General features: G+C 43.5%; 1 protein-coding gene across 1 annotated transcript in view; it reads right to left on the minus strand.

The window, feature by feature from the left end:
• The window catches only part of CRB1 (crumbs 1, cell polarity complex component), a 129,145-nt gene that overhangs the window by 24,594 nt on the left and 83,969 nt on the right, over positions 1-20,582 (minus strand). Inside the window, exons 10-11 of the mRNA XM_006036703.1 lie at positions 16,133-16,261; positions 10,128-10,254 (exon numbers count right to left, since the gene is read on the minus strand). Coding sequence (XP_006036765.1) covers positions 10,128-10,254; positions 16,133-16,261 — 256 coding nt within the window. The remainder of the gene's footprint in view (positions 1-10,127; positions 10,255-16,132; positions 16,262-20,582) is intronic.

Consider the following 20,582-nt stretch of genomic DNA (forward strand, 5'->3'; position numbering starts at 1 on the left):
ATGGCACGGGCAGATGAGGGGAGCTATAGCTAAACTAAAGCAGAATGTTAAGTCTGTATTGTGAGTCGAACCACCACTTCGGTATTATAGGTAAAACAAGGGAAAGTACACATTAGGGTGTGTCTACATGTCATCATACGGCACGCTATGGTGATGTAGTGGTCATGTGATCAGCAGCTACTTCGCTGTGGTGGCATGCTCCATGGCACAATAACCTCCCGTACTGAGCTGTGCCTTAGTACTTCCAAAAGGAAGTACTGAAGCATGGCACCATAGCAACGTCACCATACAGCGACATGCAGGTGCACCCTTGGGGAGTAAGTACTGTCTGAAAGTACAGTCCACCTTAATGCCCAGGGAACCTTTTTGGAGTACGATCTAATCCAGTAATTCTCAGTGAGGATGTGGGGACACCCTGGGGTGTCATAAGATCCTTTAAAGAGTGCAAAAGGAAGTGTGAGCAGATAAGCAGATAAGGGCAGGCTTAGGCTCCAGGTGTGAGGAGATAAATGAATAAAGACAGGCTTGGGCTTTTCCTGTCTGGCTGCTCCTGCCTACCTACCTGGCCTACCTGACTGGTATGGGTGTGCAAAATGGGCCCTATTTGATTCGGATTCAGATTTGGCCGAAATCAGGAACAGTGATTCAATTCATTGATTTAGATCACTGTCCCTGATTCGATTTGGTCAAATCTGACTCTAAAGATTCGATGCTGATTCAGAGAATCAGCGATTCGGCCGTAAACACTGCTTTAAATGTTTTCTCTATATAACTCAAGGTACCAGGTGCAGCTTCTGAACACTGTGATGCTGGGATGGATGGAGTGTCTCACAGGAGTGTGAGCCCCCCTGCATGCTCGGTGGTGAACCTGGAAGTGGACCTGGAAGTACTTCTGGTCCACTTCTGGGTCCACCGGGGAGTGCGCTGGGGAGCCCCACCACACCAGAGTCAGGCTGGGTGATCAGCCATGGGGGAACCCCTGGTGCCCCTCAGACCCAGGAGGCACCAGTTGGGGTCTGCTGCCAAGAGTGCTGGAGAACTGCCCCCCCGCCCCCCCCAATGCTCTTGTGGGACGCTCCATCCACCCCAGCATCACAGCATTCACCTAGTACTTTGAGGTATGTAGAAAAGACATTTAAAGCTGTGTCTATGTCCAAATCACTGAATCTTTCCAAATCGATTCAGAGGGTTCTGATTCAATTCAGAGAGATTAAAGGGTCTCCTCATTCGATTCAGATTCAGAGATTCGACCACTGAATCAGGCGAAATCTCCACTGGATTGAATCAGCAACCGAAGCTGCACACAGCCCTACTGACTGGCCCCTCTGCAAGAAGATAAGCATTGTAATAAATAAACTATTTAAAATGGGGTGCACTCATTTCACCAACATTATAGAGGGTATCTTGAATCCAATGAAGGGTGCCATGAATCTAAAAGATTGAGAGCTACTGATCTATACTTTAAGCCAGTCAGGACAAGAACCATGTTTAAACTTTGAGTATATAGGGCAACTAAAACCATGTGCTTCTGATCTTAATAGAACCTTTGGGCACTGGAGCCATATCAGGTACCAGTTTACTCCTGCTTTATTCAAAGTGTTTGGTAGTCTATTTCTGATAATTTGTTGCTGAATACTCTACTGCCACTGTAATAAGCCCTGCATTTTAGGTTATGGCTGTTCTATCAAACCTGATGCTTTTGTAATGTGTTCTTGACTTAGAAATCTTAAACAATTTTTCAGTGCAGAGAGCAAGACTGTACATATTTTTATGACAGGGCATGGAATCTACATGTGAAATGCCAAGTGCACGTGCTAAAAATTGAAAGGGTAGAATTAAGCAACCTCAGGCATAAAACCTTCACCTGGAGTTCAAGACTGTAGGAAAAACACCTACAGTCAAAGGGTTTTGTATCAAGCTTATGAGACTTGGAGCAAGATAATTTTTTCTTTTACATGTCCTGCTGCATTATCCTCCTATTGTTGATATACAGAGGATTTGATGCAGGCTGTTTTTTTTAAGCTAAAGAGTGTTGGGGTAAGGATTTATGAGGGCATTCAAAGTTCACCCAAGATATTTTTAAAATGTGCAAAACGACATGGTCCTCAGTAATTAAAATCATGAGAGATGATGCTATCAGAATTCGAAACTGCATACTGGCATATCAGGCATCTACTTCCCCACTCTGTAAGAGGTGGCTGTTCCCCTTGGGGCAGTCCCAGGCGTGCCTCATGAACTTAATACATGGAGAGGAAATGCTGAAACTTTAAGAAAGAATTACAGTGGTCTGTCAGGAACTGAAAGTAAATAGGGGTTAACAAAGTAATTAAACCGGTTTTAAAATATCTGGCTAAAAATTACTTCCTTTACTCAGGTTTTAGTGTCTGATGATATCATAATTTCAATAACTCTCAGTCACCATGCACTGTTCCAGGGTAAATGAAATCTGTATTTCTAAAAACAAATGAAAGAAAAGGGGACAGGGAATCTTATTCTTTCTTCCTTTTTTTCCTGCAAAACCTTTCAGAAAAAGCAGAAGCCTAATTATTTTCAAAAATCATTTGCAAGCCACCTTAAATTGTCTGAATTCAGTGCGGTCTCCACAGACTTCTTCTGCCATTCTTTCTCAGCTTAAAATATCTTCATTTGAATCCCTGCTTTTTAATAAAACAATCATTTCAAAGTAAAGTGAGTCCATACAAAAGAATGTGGATATATTTAGTATTTACATACAACCTGCAGTTGCTGTAAAGAATAGCGATTATTTGATACTATTCTATTAAGTGGCATAAGCTGTTTTCTATTTTTCTTCTGCTTTTTCAGAACCCATGCCTATTTTGCTTACAGCTATTACACTAAAACCTAGCAAACTTCTGTATTCTCCTTCTAGCATTGGAAACTGGGGGAAGAGCATGGTTCAGGTTTTAACAGAGAAGTCCCAAGTGAGTCCATTTACTGATGACATTTGCTGAAATCAAAATAGCAGGCACCTAATATATTCCGGAATAAGAAATAAAGGATTCTTGTCCGGGGGGGGAGACTAATGCTCCTCTCATGAGAAGGCATCAGTCTGCTGAGATACTTAAGGGGCCATGTATATTATCAGAATATCACCCATGGCAGGAAAGCTGGGCTAAGTACAGACATTCAAAAAGCCTGAGTGTGGATCAATTCAGTCTTTGCAGGTTAGTCTAATCTACATAGATTGAACCAAGAGCCAAGTGAACAGACATTCACTTTTGATTCCAGAAATGCAGTCACATGCCTGCAGTGGCTCAGGCTGGAAGCTGGGGGACACTAGAGCAAGACCTCCCTTCCGTTCAGCAGTAGCCAGAAGGCTGGAGGAAAGCTGAGCTGAAGTGGAGCATGGCCAGGCCCCAGAAGGCTGATTGGGACAGGGTTTAAACCCCCACCTTGGCCTGCATGGTCCCTTGTTGGGGTTTACCTAGAAGGGGAAGGGGAAGCAGTCCCTGCCAAGTATTCCCCCCACCTCACCATTCAAGTGGTGGGAAGCACGACCAGATGCTGGCCCCAGTTGCAGCCTAAGGTGAAGTGGGGAGGAAGGGGGGTTAAAATTCCCCGCTCTCTCCCCTCTCCCACCTGCATGGGCTGGGGTCCTGTGCCAGTGGGAGATGGGAGGGAGGATGGGACTAAGACCTCAGGCTGCTGCTCGGGCTGGTCACAGCCCCTGCTACTCAAGTAACAGGTTGGGGAAAAGGCCTGACAGGGGTTGCTATGCCCTTGCCTAGCAGACCCTGGCTGGAGTCTCATGCCAGTGGGAGAGGGGAGGAGGCAGGGGTATTAACCCCGCTCCCTCTCCCCTTCACCACAGGCTGCCACTGGGCCCAGCATCTGGCAATGAACCCTGCCGCTTGAGCAGCAAGCCGGGGGTAATGCCTGACAGGGGCTGCTCTACCCCCTCCAGGCAGACCAAGCTGTGTCACCAGCCACGTTTCTTACCCTCGCCCCCTTGTCAGCCAGCCCTCACTGCTCCGGCTAGAGAGCAGAGAGGTGGGGTCAACCTGCTCTGCTCAAGCAGGCAGTGCAGCCCAGCCCAGGGCTGCAAAGCATCCTGGGATGCTGGGGGACTGTGACTTAACTTGAACCAGGATAGGGTCTGGGACAGAAGTTCTATAAATTGGTTTGACCTAAATCGGTTAAGTCTGATACTACATTCAACCAGGTTTATCTTAAACGTTTTTGGCCATTTTGAAACTGGTTTATGTGCACTGAACTTCTGTTTTGTTACAGGTTTAAACCAGCTTCTAATCACCTAAACCAGTTTATGTGTAACTTCTGTTCCTAAACCTGCAGTCTAAGTTTTTGGATAATATACTTTTCACGTGTAAATATTCAAAAGTCATGGTATACTTAAAGCAACTGAAAACAGGTATTAGCAGAAAAATGAGAAATAGTAAACATAAAGAGACATAGACAAGAGATTTATTTTGTACATAAAGATAGGAAAGCGATGTACACACACAAGGTAGTCAAGAATACAGAAGTACAAAGAGGAAAAGAGCAGCATTTCTGAAATCAGGAGATGTTTCATGATGACAAGGCATTAGATGAAGGAAAGAAATAATTTACAATCACAGTGGGTAAAGTGGTATTTGTGATATGTATACAGATGAAAAGAGCCTGAATTGCTGCTCTACTCTTAGAATATTTTAAATGAGTAACTTTTTATATAACATGATATATATAAAATATATACCTGATACTATATATACATATGAACTTAAATATCAAGCTTCTAGATTTGATGAAATAGTTTGAGATCTCTATGCATATATATATATATTCTTTGGTTTTCATTTCTTTTTAATTTCATGCATGTACATAAAGTATACCAGGAACCCTGATTTTAAACACATTGCTGTCCACATTCCCAGCCACACTAATGACAATCTGAAATGAATTATCTGAGAGTTTTGCAACATACTGTTCCTGGGCCAGATTCTGCAGTCCACCTTTATTCAAAAAACCATAATCATGCATCAACTCCCATTGACTTAAATGGGCTTTGAGTAGAGCTAGTGCATAAATCAAAATAGTCCCACATGAAATTTTGAATAAAAATATTTGTTCTTTTTTTTTCATTGACATTTTTCAGCTTTCCCACTGGGAATTTCAAGCTTCAAGTTGTTTTCAAAGCAATACTTTGAAATTCTATGAAAAAAAAAAATTTCAACTCTAAATCTCAGGGTGGATTGTTTTTCTTGGTTTTTTTAATGTGAAAAAAGCAACATTTTACATTCAAATGAAATGAAGACTAATTTTGTTTTGAAATTCAAAATAAAATATTTCATTTTTGCTTTTTCAATTTCCAATTGCTCAATGAAGTATTTTGTATTTAAATGTGACCAAGTAACATTTTTCATTTTACCTTTTTTTGCAGAAAAATCAAATATTTTCCAATGAAAAAAATTGATTTAATTTAAATGAGACTTTTCAGTAGGTTCCACACAAAAACATGGACTAGTTTGAATTAATGCACATGCCTAAATATTTTCCTGAATTGGTGTTACATTGTAGAGATGGGGTTAAAGCATAAACATAATACCATTTTTTGAATATTTGCTAGCTTTCATAGTTGAAACTGGCTGAAAGTTTGTAATCACAGTCACGTTCTACAGCCAGTCTTTGATTATCCAAAGTATTCGATTTTGATGTAAAATAATATTCCTAGGAGGACATATAATATATTTACATCCTTCATAATCCTATAATAAATTAATCCCTAATAATAGAACATACATTGATACATTGTTTTCACAGACATATGACTTATTTAAAAAAACAGAGGAAGGGAATGTAACTTCTAGATGGGCATTCTATTTTTATTTTGATCAACAACAAAATATGTCAAGCCTTCTCCAGGAAAATAAAGATAACAAATCAATGTTCTTGGTGTAATGCAGTTATTGTAAAGCAATGTATTACACTTATGTTTTCAGACCAAGGCAGCTCCTTGAGACATTAACTTGTTACACATCACAGGGACACAACAGCATATTGCATGCACATATATAAAAAAGGACTTCTGTTTCTGCATTTATGCAAAAATATGAATAAACTATTTTCAGTGACCCTATTATTGCTTCAAATATACCCTGAATGGCATTCATATAAAGAGTTGATTTGGTGGGAGAATATGATAAAATATTTGTGTCACATCAGTGAAAAATAAAACCAAAAAGGCCGAATTCTCATTTAATGAAGGTTGCTTTATACAACCATGGCATAAGGCCTTTTATACACAGTCATAGCTTTGTAAAGTGAACTTGGTGTAAATAAGAATCACATCCCAGTAAATCTAGTCTGTAGCTTAATGAGTTGAGCTGGAGAAGAGGACTCAGGTTCGGGAAAGGGAAAATTGTTGGATGATATACCACTGGGACTGCAAATAGAAGTAAAGGCCAGTTGGTAATTACACTCACAAACCATAACTCAAGGACACTAGACTGGACTGGACCTCCACTAACATAACATGAATAATAATGAGCAGAGAGAGGTAGTTAGCTGTGTTAGTCTGAAGTCAGGCAGAAGTCAGGGTAGAGATGCACCTTATATTCCTGTTACAGTAATGATAAAAGAATCCCTCTGGTTGTCACTTACAGCCCCCAGCTTGACCATCTTGGACACATCATTAATGACCTCCTCCCCTCCTGGAAAATGGTGACTATCTCAAGGACAAACCTCTCCTGACTTACAGATCACCTTCTAAACTCAAGCAGTCTCTCTCAAACAACAGGCTACCTCACTAAGGAACCAGGCCTTACAATGGACCCAGATGTAAGCTGTGCCCCCACATCAATACAGACAGTATCAAATACCATGAAGTAGAACATCCACGGTTCATTCACCTACACCTCTACCAATACTATAAATGCCATCACCTGCTTATATCACCTGTTTACATGCATCACCTCTCTGCTACATTGGACAGGCAGGTCAACCCTTACATGAAAGAATGAGGAGATACCAATCTGACAAAAACACAAAAAGCCTGTGGAAGAAAACTTGAACCGTCCTCAACTTTCCATTTCTCACTTCAGAGAGGCTGTTCTTGAACAACAGAACTTCATAAGCTGACTCAAATGCAAAACTTTGGAACAAAAATTCATCCGTAGAAGGATTAGGTTAAATATGGTTTAAACTGGGACAATGAATTCTTATCTCATTACCTGGATTAACTTTTATGACCCCCTTTCTCCTATGGATTTATTACTTGTTTGCCTCTCCCAGGTCTGTCCCCCACTCCTCTCCCTCCCTTCCCTGTCTTTTGTATTGAAATCGTTCTCTGTAGTTCTGTGCATGTCCTTTCACAGCATCTGATGAAATGAGCTTTGGCTCATGAAAATGTATGCATCTCTGGTTTGGTTAGTCTTTTTGGTTCATCTCTACCCTGCCTCTGCCTGAATTACAATGCTTCAATAGAATATTACACAAATCCTGAGTAACCTTGACATATGTAAAAAACTTGTTTTAAATGAGTAAAAATCATAAATATATAGTAATAGATTGTTCTGGATTCAACAGTGCATTTAAGTATACAGGAAAACCCTCGCTATTCGTGGGTTTGGCATTCACAGTTTCAAATATTCGCGAATGCCAAACCTGCATTTTAAATACACTTTATACACTTACAAAAGCTTCTTGGGAGTTCTGTGCATGTTGCCGCCAGGCTCCTGCCACTGCTGCTGGGCTCCCCGCAGCCGCCAGGGGCACTGCATTCATGAATGCAGTGCCTTATTTGCGGATTTCACCATTCACGGGGATCATGAAAATGTATCCCCCGTGAATGGCGAGGGTTGCCTGTATACCTAAATTTTAACATATACTTAAGTGCAGTTGATTTCCATTTGCTCATGCTCTCAGACACGTATACATGTCTAACTGCTTTGCTAAACCCATCCCATTATGTGATGTTGAGAAATGTTGTGTACTTTGTTGTCTTGATGAATGAAAATTAAGTTCAGTTTATTAGGGATTCATCCATTAAGTGAAAAATACCTGTAAGTATGTCTCTCTTTCCTGTGTTATTTGTTGCAATATTAGCACCACATTCATGGATAACATAAATTTACTTAAAATGCCAACAATTTTGTAATGAACAAAAATTGAAATCTGATGTCTTGAATATTCATTAAAACTAATCCTTTGAAGTCATTTTGTATATTAATTTTCAGCACAACTGCATTTTATTTCAATCTATTTAATTATATTGGAGATGGATAGTTGTATCGGCTGATCCGACTACCAGTGAAGTCAACAAAAATATTCAGAGTTGGCCTTAGGGGTGGGCAATGTGGGTGACCCCTCAGTGTGCCATGGTCAGGGGAGTGGGAAACACACGCACACACACAAACGCATGCACCCATGTGAGCAGCCTGCACTCACAGCAGTGCTTTCCCCCACCCCACCTCACCCCAGCTGATCCCTGCCCCAGGCAGAAGGAGCAGTGCCTAGTCCAACCCACCCCCCGCCTCCAGCTGCTGCTCAGCAGAAGCCAGGCTGGGCACAGCACATGTGGGCAGGGTGGCACCTGCTCCAGCTTTCCTTGCTCCTGCACAGCAGCAACGGTGCCAGCCTGCTCACCTGCCTGGTGCACCATGCTGCTCTACCTCCCTGCCAGACTGTGCCCTGCACACCTGCCTCTGCCTGCAGAAGCACTGCTGACCTGGTGGGGTCAAAATACACCAAAATACAAGTTTGCCAAGGGTGTCATTTCCTTTAAGGTCACCTCTGAGAATTTTGTTTCTGATTCTAACAGGAGCAAGATTGGGCTCAGTATTTCCAGTGATGGCTAATTCAAGGTAATATCTTATTACCTACTTAGTCTACCTTCAATGAACCAAATTTCTGAATCGTTATTGGTTGATAATATGGTGCATTATATGAGAATAATAAAATACTTATATTTTAAGTGTAAAATCCTGGCCTTCCTAAAGCCATTAGAATCAATGGATTTTACCACAGGTAAAAAATCTTTTCTTGTCATGAGCTACTGATCCGTTATAGTGAAGGACTCTGGGAGAACATACAAAATAGAATACCCGATGAAAATAAGGTGAGACATTGTTTCAGGTCTGCTAGCATCTGTCCAAAATAGAGCAGAGACCAAAGCAGAATGAAAGTGCTTCATGAACAAGGTCTGCATGTTTATGCTGGGGCCTTGTTATCTCTCATGTTTACATTGAATAATATAAATTAATATGATGCTAGTTGGAAAATTAACTTCTGCATTTGAAGCCAGAATTGAAGAATGATTTAAATACAACAAAAGATTTTGCTTAAATTCAAAAAAATAGAAAATAATGTTTCAAGCTGTATTTTTATTACTTCTCTGAGTCCTAAATTAATTTACTGTTCAAACAAGGCATCTTCTGTTATGTTTCAGTGACTTTAAGGTCCTTGTTATACAGTAATTGTGTGTGGCTCCTGGAGCTCTTAACACCAGCCGCTCTAGGCTACCCCTCAGTATAAAATCCCTACCTTCCCCCTCCTCCCCTGCCCCAGCTGATCCAGATCCCTGCTCACTGCCCTCCCTGCCCCCTGCCTACTTGTGACTGCCCCTGCTATCTGTCCTGGGGGAGCAGGCAGGTAATGGGTAACCTGCCTGTCTGGCCACTGCTGCTCTCTGGTCCAGGCTCAATGCAGAGAAGAGCACCCAGGCTGTAGTGGTGGTGGCAACTGGGCAGCCAGGTTAACCTTCCCTGCCTTCTCCCTTGAGACAGATAGCATGAGCAGTCATAAGTAAGTGGGGCAGGGGGAGACCCAGGGGTGGGCATGAACCAGGGGAGCCCTGGGGAACGGGGGGCAGGAGGGGAGCCTGGAATGGGAGCAGAGTGGGATTCTTACCTTCCAAACCTCCAGACCCCTGCTGGCCTGAAGTGTGACTGCTCCAAACTTGAACTAGCCCTAACACTGCTCAACATCTGTGCATCTCCCAGTGTAACATGTAACAAGGCCCTAAGATGCTAATACAGAGATTGCTAATAATCATCCTGTTCACCCCACTCAACTGCTGGCTCATCATCCATTCGCAGGATTAGATAGGAGAGAAGTTGAAAGAGATTCTGCCACAATAATAGAGAGACATAAATGGAGAGGTCGCTTACATCTACCTCACAGCGGGGGCCAGCAAAGCTCAAGTCACAGATGCAGTAGAACTTGTTGAGTAAGTTCTGGCAGAGGCCTCCATTCAGGCACGGATCAGAGCTGCACTCATCAATGTCCATTTCACATCTAGGAGAAAAAAAAAGCCCAGCAGACAGTAAGCTTTGGTAATATAGAAAAAGTAACCTTAGAAAGAGGAATGATTCACTCAGGCCACTGTTTAGTCCGAACTTTAGCTGCCTAACTGCACTTAAATCTTTTGGCTCCTTGTACTGTTTAGGAATGCAGGTATTCCATGGTAGATGTCACAGATGTGCCATTTAAATGCTTGATTTAGATGACAGGCATGCAAAATGAGCTTTTATGCAACTTAGAATCTGATCTGGGATACTTTCTGCAGAGATGCATGCCCATTCTGTTTTCCTGATGTCACTGTGAGTTGGGTGCACTTGGCATATTGAAGTGTTCAGTCCCAAGTCAAACAAACTTTCATTTTACATGTTTAAGTGCCAGTGTGAATGTTCACATGCCATATTACCTGCTAGGTATCTAGGTTCTAGCCATATTGGTTTAGAGGAAAGGCAATCAGGACTTGTAGTAGATATGATACCTTTTATTAGACCATTTATTATTTCCAGCTTGAACTGAAATTCCATGGGACTCAAGTTCCCACAAAGACTAAGTGTGCGTCTATGCCTGAATGTTTTTATTTTGAAAAGCTTTTGCCAAATTGCATCACTTTGAGCTATATAATTGATCCACTACAGTCCATGTTGTTATTGTTGTTCAATGACTGGATAATTGAAACATTTTAATTAATAAAGTATGAGTGTTTTATGTGAATAACAGCCCTTCTCTGAACATTTATACAAGCAAAGTTCATAAGAACTGACTGCCCAAAGGAGTTTTCCATCTACTGACTCCTCTGTGAAATCCTATGAAATATGAACTTTCATTTCTACCCAGGAGAACTTTTACAATCTTTTCTCCAATGCCTGATGAAGGGTGTTTGTGCCCAAAGGCTTGCAATTAAAGACTTTTTTTTGCAAAAATCTTGTTGGTCTAATAAAATATATCATCTATATTACCTGCTAGAAATGCCAGTAGAGGCCCAGTAGAATCCCTACTGATCTAGCTGAGGATCAGAAGCCCCAGGAAATGTAGATATGTTCAGTGTAGCATAGTCTCAGATTTTAAATGTTTACTGAAATATAAAAAGGCCTTACACAATTTTCATTATAAAATACAATTAATTATATTTGAGTTCTTATAGCTTTTCATGACAATCTAACATGCATTAAAAAGTGTACTGTGACTGATTTGTTAATCTAAATGTTTTTCGTTGCTGTGACAAAACTTTTCCCAATATTTTACCATGACCCACAAACCAGTCTTAATATCATCTAATGAGTAGACCCAATCTGTTTCTGCAAAATAAATATGTTTATGAAATTTTCTCTGAATTGCAATAAGCCATTAAGTTTGACCATAGTCATGGTCAAATTCAAGCAGTCCTGCCAATAAGTTTTGCTTGTATAGATGGTCAGAGAAGGGCTGTTATTTGCATAAAACACTTGTACTTCATTAATTAATTAAAATGTTTCAATTGTCGAGTCACTGAACAATGATGATAAGATGATAACATGGACTGTAGTGGATCAATTTTATAGCTCAAAGTGATGCAATTTGGCAAAAGCTTTTCAATATAAAAACATTCAGGCATAGAAGCACACTTAGTCTTTGTGGGAACTTAAGTCCCATGGAATTTCAGTTCAAGCTGGAAATTTAACTCCCTTGGTTTATGTTGAAATTCCCAGCTATAAGTCCATGAGTCATTTTGCAATAAATAGTTTGAATTTCTCTTCTAAAAATGAGCTTTCCATGTCCATAAGTGATGCTGAATCGGAGAATCAGCGATTTGGCCATAGACACAGCTTTACATGTTTTTTCTACCACCCTCTTTCTTTTGTGCTTGACCCAAAGTCCGTCAAATTGTATGGAATGTACTTCAGTACTTTTCATAAGGCATGGCTTGAACATTTTCTGAGGGACTGGCAATGCTCTTAAAAGAATACTGTACATCAATTTTATCAATCCAATTAATAAGTGAAAAAGTGGTTTTTAATTTCCCTCTGTTCACATGTTACCATACTATATGCTGGTAAAATAAGTCCCGTGTATTTTATACATGGTAACAATCCAATTTAGTTTACTGACTGCTGTTTACCTATTGGCAACTTGGAGGAAAGGTATGAAGTATTTTTGCAATTTAGGGACCAAAAAGTAGGTCTCAATGAAGTGCTCTATTGCAGTGCCGCAGTCTATAAGCATCATCATCATTTCAATTAAGATCATGGAATCTATAAAATAAAAGTTGTTGCCAGCCAGTGGTGAAGGATGTAAGAAAGGATTTATTGCCAAAGCTCTAGTTAGCGAGATGCCTAGGGGTTAGGAGGGAGAACCGCCGCCCCCCACACACTTTTCTCCTACCTTGAAGACCCAAGCAAAATACACACCAAGCACTGAGGGAGAAGGTGATTTATTTTTCTTTTTCTCCTATTCCAAATCTTCTGGGATTGGCAGGAGGCCTTTCTGGCTGGCTGAGCTAAATATTATAGCACAGCAATGATTGCCAAGTGCAGTCTGTACTGGGTGTGCAGGAATTTTTCATTTCATCTATCATTTACAACTTACTGCAGTGATTCCACAATGTCAGTGGGCATTAAAAAGTTATTTAAGAGAGTCAGAAACCTTGAGTTGAAAGTTCTGTACTTGCTGAGTTGCACAGCTTGGGCCGGTGGGGGCTTTGGACACTGCACACTACTGATTTAATTTTCTTTGTATTAAGAGCAAAATCATTTGTTTTATGTTTTCTATCTTTTTATAGTCACATTTGTGTCACTGCTATTGGGCAAAGTGCTGAATGCCTCTGAACAAAACTTGAGTTAATTTGTTAGGATAGGGACTACATCTTCCTCTGCTTGTACAGCATCTTGGACAATGAAGCCCTGATCCTGACTGGGAATTTGCGTACTGCTGCAATGTATAGAATTAATACAAATAATAAACTGCCTTGGTACAATGCAATACAAATTTAGGCATGTGTGCAGGTAGCCAGTCCTTCTTGCTAGCTAAGAGCTGTGCTAAAGTTATGCTTAAGTATAAATCTATATTTAATAATTTATAATAATTATGTATAATAATTTCACATGTAATAAACAGCAAGTTACAATGCCAGTTTGTGTTTAGTGTAATGCCCTCCCCTGTCAGAGATCATCTCTTATATCCAGACTGGATGACAGCTCAGTGAAACCAGTTGACACGAGGTATATTTGGCTTTGGACACACGTTACTTTTGTACCACTACATACACCCTTATAGCCCTATATAAAACGAGTGTCCTCATATTCAAGTTGTTTGTAGCACTACAAAAATGGTGGACCCACCACAAAGACATTGTGACTTTAAATAGAAATTTCTTTGTAGTGGTACATGTACACTGTGGACTGTTAGATGTAGTGCTACAAAGGTCTCTCAGACCACAGCATCCCAAAAGTGCTCTGTTTTCCCTTCTGCCTCTCTAAGAGAGAGGAAAAGAGAGCAGTTGACATCCTAACAGTCCACAGTAAGCAGAATTGTAGCCTTGTTGCTCTGTTTCTCTTCAGTGGAAATAGCCAATTGGGCACTGGACACTGCCTGATCAGCTGCTGTTGTCACGGTTTTCAGATAGCTTGATCAGCTGTTGTCACCCAGCATCAACAACTGATTGGGCTGTGTTGATTCTAACAGGGCACCTTTGCTCCTGCTATTAGAAAGGCCTGAGAGGGTGAGGGACTCAGGGCCAGGAAGGGCGATAAGGAGTAACAGTCCAGGTGGACAGGGCTTGGGACTCATAAGGCCAGGTCGCTAATGAAGCAATTAGCTGCACCTGGTCACTGGGTACAGAAGACCTGGTCAGATGACCAGAAGAAGCTGGGGCTTGGGGATATAAGCCTTGTCTCTAACCATGCAAGGTGAAGCCCCTGCCTGAAGCAAGGAGAGAAGTTTTTGGGAGTGGGGGGCTGCTGGAGATGGACAGTAAAGGCACCCCAGCCGCCCAGATGAGCTGGGGAAGAAGGCTCCTACGGGTAGGATTTACAAGTAACATTTACCTTGAGGAGGGAAAGTATTTGTGTTATGAGCAGCTGGATTGTGCTTTTGTTCTGTTTGTACTGGAGCACCAGATAGTGGCTACAGGGGTGGAGGAGGCCATGAACAGGGGTGCTTGTGTGGCACCCCTTGCTACTTGTTCCAGGAGCTAGCCCTGAGCTAAAGGGGCTAAAGCTGGCAGTGAGACTGAAACCCTAGGAGGGGTTTCAACCCTAAGATTGAAACCCAAGGTAGGGCTGATACCCGGGAGCTCAGGTCTTAAACAGTAGACCAAATCTGAGGGTGCAGCTAGAGAAAAAGGGGGCCATGGCTATGACAGCTGAGGCTTGACAGTCCTGAGAAGCCTATGGGAGTGCTCCCTTAAAACAGAAGCACTCAAAAGGGAGTACAGGCCCCTAGATGAAGCAACCAGCGAAGCTACCCCAGGGACCGCCTCCCTCAACAACAAACAAAATCATGTTAAAGGCGTGGCAGTTGAGAGACTGGAGGTGAGGTGGGGCCAGGGGCAGGGGAGACCCTGGTGTCAGGGTAGCAGCCCCTGTCACTTTAAGATGAAAGGCTGAGGAAGAAACAGCCTGCAGGTGTGGCCAATTAGAAAGTCATCTGACCAGAAGGGGACTGGGCTTGAGGTATATAAGCCCAGGGCCAGGGATCCCAGAAGTCAGCAGCCTAGGAGAGGCAGCTGTAAGCAGGGTTGGGGAGCCTAAGAGTGGGACCAGGGTCTAGGGAGCCTGAAGGTCAGGGACCACTGCTGGCAATTGCCATGGCCAGGGAGTCCAGAGATGTCAATTGGCCAGGAGTGGGGTCAGGGCCTAGAGAAGGGCCAAAGTCTGGGGATTACTGCCAGAAACTGAATGGTCTACAGAGCTTGTAGCCAAGGAATTGGGACTGGGAGTCCATAGATCAGGAAGGGCACATGTTAGCATGCCATCTCAGAGACATTGGAGTGGGTATTGGGGAGGATGGAACCCATGTAATTAGCCCTTAAGGCTAATTACAAATTTTTGACCATGGGCACCTGTGGTCCTAAGAGTAAGACCAGGCTTGGGAAGACCTGGGGAACCCTCCCTTTCTCTAAAAGTTAATAACATCAAGGCCTGGCAGGGGAGTGAAGGGGAGATTGCCCAAGGAGAGTCACAAGTGGGCAAGGGCCAAGTGGCCACCAGGGGGCATCATCCACCCCTGGGACAAGCACTTGTTACACTACCACAGTGGCAGAAACAGCTGACTGGCTACCAAAACCACCCCAGCTGTTCCCACTGCAGATGGGTTTTGGACAGTCTGATCAGCTGTCTGTTTCCCTGACTGGCTCACCTGGCAGGAAGGGAACTACAGAGCAATCCTTTATTACCATATGGCTGGAAAACATGTCTTTTAGAGGACTCTAGCCAGGGGATTATGCACGTGTGCACAACCTCATAGAACGCTCTTTTTGTAGCACTAAAAATGAGCGTGTGTCCAAAGGCATGTATCTGAATCATCAAAATGTTCTATTTTGTCATATTTGGAACTAACATGGACCCAGGAACATGTGCATGTAGAAAGAGGTATGTAAAATATAATGGCATTCAGGCAAAAAAAAATCTTAAAATAAATTAATTCCTCGTTGAAGTCACTGGAGCTCTTGAAATGAAACTGCCATGCTCTTGAAGTCTTGAATTCATGTTGATCTCAGAAAGGACTACTCCATTTAACCTCTCTCTCTCTTATTACAGGGGTAGGATTGAAGCAGTGATACCATTTCAATCACTCCTCCAGAAAGAGGATGCTTTCTGGAAGTGATGTTCCATGAAGCCTGTGCAATACTCTTGACATCCTGCAGTGGGGAAAGTACATGATAAATTCTGAAGTCTCTCACCGTTCTCCAGTAAAGCCAGGTAGGCACATGCATCTCAGCTTGCCATCATGCTCAGTACAGTTGCCATAGTTGTAACAAGTGATATTTTTCTTCCCATTCCCACAGACTGTAGAAGGTAACCTTTTGTATCTGGATAAATAAGAAAGTCAACTTAACACTGCACAGGCCTCAGGATGCAGAGGACCCACCTGGGATGCCCCCCTCCCCTCCAAATGTATGGGTGATGCTGGAGCCATGCAGACCCTACCCTCTGCTGCTTGGGCTGTGATGGTGATATGCTGTAGGGGTGTGCGAAGCGGGCCCTATTCGATTCAGATTTGGCCCGAATTTGGGACAGATTCAATTTGTTGATTCAGATCACTGTCCCTGATTTGATTCGGGCGAATCAGAATCTGAAGATTTGATGCTGAATCGGAGAATCAGTGATTCGGCCATAGCCACAGCTTTAAATGTTTTTTCTACATACCTCAAGGTACCAGCATGGCTTGTGAATGCTGCGATGCTGGGATGCAGGGAGCATCCCCTAGGAGCACAGTGGGGCTTCCCACATGCTTGGCAGTGAACCCGGAAGTGGACCAGAAGTACTTCCAGTCCACTTCCGGGTCTGACAAGGAGTGCACGCCCTGCCCCCCAGCTCAGCAATTGGCCTTGGGAGGACTCCAGGTGCTCCCCCAGGTCCAGGAGGCACCAGTCGCCGAGCTGTGGGAGTGCGGGGGAGCCCCCCAATATGTTCCCTAGCAGACCCGGAAGTGGACCAGAAGTGCTTCTGTTCAACTTCCAGATCTGCTGCCGAGCACACTGGGGAGCCCCCCATGCTTCTGTGGGACACTCTATGTGCCCCAGCATTGCAGCATTCATGAGCCGCCTGCTACCTAGAGATATGTAGAAAAAACATTTAAAGCTGTGTCTATGGCTAAATCGCCGACTCTTTCCAAATCTCTCTGAATTGATTTGCAGGGTTCCAATTCAATTCAGAGAGATTAAAGGGTCCTCTGATTCGATTCAGAGATTCAGCCACCAAATCGGGCGGAATCTGCCAAATCAAATCAGGGACCAAAGCTCCACACAGCCCCAATATGTGGACTGCTGGGTCCCCTCATGCCATGTTGCAGTGGGAGAAGTGGCTGTAGGGGCCCCTGAGCCCAATGTTAACCACTGCCAGCCTGGTGCCTGCCAGCCACCAGTTGGACAAAGTGTAAATTTTTCTTGTTAATTTATTTAGCACAGCTCCATGTGTGCTTCATCAGAGTTTAAGGCATCTCCTGAAAGCACTGTAAGACTCTCTTATTTGGGCAGACCTTCAACAGACAATTATGTTATCTGTGGAGTTTGTTCCTCACCTGCTTTCATCTGTTTTTATAATTTTTCTGTTGTCTATTGTAAACTACCCTTAGCCTGTCTTGCAGAGGGCTGGGATAGACATCTAGTAAATAAATTAATTTAAGCATGCCAGTCTGGTTAAGTTATAAATTGTTAGGCTTTCTGTATTGTAAATGAATTGTGAGTAAGGGCCAGATTCGAATACTGTTAGACTTTAAGCAAGCAGTACTTCACACCACAGATACTCCCCATTGCTTCAGTAGTTCTGCTTATGATGATGGATTCGTTTAATACATACAAGGGCAACGTGTTCTAACTGAAAATAGGTATGCTGTTTGAGAAGCTGCATGAGGATGCACCACATATAGACAGACCTTTTTTTTTAAGTTTCTTCAGAGATACTGAGTATTGGCTGTGGATTTTGACTGAGGCATGCTCTTATGGGACTTAAACATGGAGGTTCCTTGCTAGGGCTCCATTTGGGATCAGGTTGATTGCCATATTTGGGGACAGGAAGGAATTTTACCCCATTGTCGGATTGATGTGGACTGTGGGAGTTTTTGCTTTCCCCTAGGTGAGGGCATGGCCAGCCCTCTTCCTAGGATCTCTTGAGAATATATTAACAACCTTTATAGCAGTAGGAGATAGGTCACTGTGGTCGCCCTTCTTTAGCTATGGTAGGTTAGGGTGTTGTGTCTTATATTGTCTCAGGGTTATCTGTGTAGTTTTACTAAAAGGTTAGACCAGCAGTTCCCAAGGTGTGGGTTACAACTCCAAATGGGGTCACAACATGAATGGATGGGGTTACAATAATTACAGGGATCCAGGTTTTCCATTCACTGTGTAAAAATGCAGATTTTCCTCCTTTAACAGAGAAAAAATGCAGGTTTTCTCCTTTTTAAAGGAGAAAAACACATGTTTTCCCTTGCAGACTGGTAGAATGCCAGACTGCAAGGGGCTGGTTGGGACTCAGGAAGTGGGGTAGGGTGATTGGAGGCAGGGGTGCCATGTGCATGTGCACACGTACATGCATGTGAGTGGTGGAACTCTTGCAGCTCCCTCCAGGGGCAGAGAGGTGAGGGGGGCAGAAGCAATGTATTGAGGGGTGAGGGAGCACTGGAAATGTGGTGGAATGGGTTAGGAGGGTCAAGGTAATGTAGCAAGGGCACATGTGCCCCCCAAGATTTTTGTGCCCACCGCAGGGTGCAGGGCTGCAGCCAGGCCAGACCAGCTCCAGGCAGAAGCCACCTCTGCAGCCTGGCAGGCAGAACCTGGCATGGGAATGAGAGCTGTGCCACCAAGGTGACGCATGGCAGCAGTGTGGAGTTGTGCCTCTGCTGCTGCTGGGCAGGCAGGGGGCACCTTAGCTTGGCAGCCATGGTGGTGCAGTCTTCCCTCCTGTGCTGGGTCCTGCCCACTGGGCTGCAGAGCCCTTGTGGGGGAGGGCAGCAGGGCAGGGACCCCCAAGCCTGCAGCAGGGAGCCATCATCCTCCACCCCTTCACAGGCTCCACTCTGGCTGTGCCACCCTTGGGGGAGGGGACAGAAAGGGGAGCCAGGCTCTGCACTCCATGCTGGCTGCAGCAGCTACCACCTTCCATGAGTGGCAGCTGAGGCCCGGGTGCTGCTGCAGGGTAGGGGGCTGCAGGCCCTTGGCCCTGGTGCACCTGGTGGAGGGCTAGGAGTTGGCAATGAGCAGCACTGGCAGGGCTAAAGGGCTGTGGGGTCAGGAGTCAGGGACACTGGCAGGACCAGGGGACTGTGGGTGGGGAGTGAGGAGCACCTGGGAGTGGTGGGCTGCAGTTTGGGTGTGAGGGGCCATGCTGAGGGAAAGTTTGGGAAGCATTGCATTAGACAGTGTATTTGTAAAGGATGATTTGGATAGTGTGATCTTGCATCAGGAAGGCGTTGGACTAGATGAGCTGTGGATGTCCCTTGAACCTCTACTTTTCTATGGTTCTATGATTTTCTAATGGCTGCAGACTTTTATTTCAGGGAGAAAAACTCTATGCCTGCCTGAATCTATCCATTCAGTATCTGCTATAGTTAGTGTGTTGGTAGCTGCCTGGCTTATTAAATCAGGCTATAGTGCAGAGCAAATTTCAGTTATTCATCAAAGAAAGGAAAGTAAGCGGTGAAGTGTGATATCCAGCTGATTATGATGAATCTCAAAAACAGACATTTATAGCTGTATTTAAAGTGCTTTCCAAACCTCCACTATAATAACTCATTATCAAGTAGAAAATAGACCCTGCCATTAGGTAAGTGTTGTGGCTTTATTTGATAGTAATACAATTTAGCAGAGAATGTAAATGATGGGATTTGTGTGCAAGACTTAGTACTAAACCAGAGCAACAAAACTTGGTAATGGCTTAAAATAAAATATAAAGCTTCCAAAGCTGTTTGTGTATTTTAAAATGAAACTAAAGGGTGGGTTCTTCAGCTAGCATAAATCAGTATGACTCCTTTGAAATAAGGGGACTGTAACTCCTTATGTCTCTGGATAATTTTAAAAATAAAAAGCTTAAGCACATTGAAGCCTTGCATGTGTTTCAACTTTTGCAGTAGCATTTATGATTAGAAGAATGTATAGTATTTGTACTAATCGTGCAGCCCTCACTCAAGGACAACTTCCATTGAAGCCAGTCTCTGATGTCTCAAGGAAACATTTATTAGATCAAACTAAAGAAAAATCCAGGGCACTGACAGAAATGATATATGTCACATGATTGGCCCCTTGAAAGCGCTGTACAGCCATACCCTGACAGAAGTGCACAGCTGCAGAGTGCTTTAAAAGTGGCTGATTGCACAACAAATAACCCTCATTTAATGAGGGTTCAGATGAAGGTGCTTCAGAGTTGAACACCTTCATTAACTTATGTTTGTTCCTGCATGCACGTCCCAGCCCTGCCCCCCTGCTATCTGCAGGGTGGGAGAGGAGATGGAGGGGGGAAGGGAACTCCGGACTGGGGTTTGCCTGGCCTGTGCTGGGGAGGGGTGTGGATTGGAGCCTCTTTGGGAGGGGGGCTTCAATCAAACCCCCTCTCCAGCGCAGGCTGGGCAAACCCCAGACTGGAGTTCCCCCCCACCCCATCCTGCAGATAGCACCATAGCTGGGGAAGAGCAGAGCT

The sequence above is a fragment of the Alligator sinensis genome, unplaced genomic scaffold (genome assembly GCF_000455745.1).
Source record: "Alligator sinensis unplaced genomic scaffold, ASM45574v1 scaffold1621_1, whole genome shotgun sequence".
In the NCBI taxonomy this organism is placed as follows: Eukaryota; Metazoa; Chordata; order Crocodylia; family Alligatoridae; genus Alligator; species Alligator sinensis.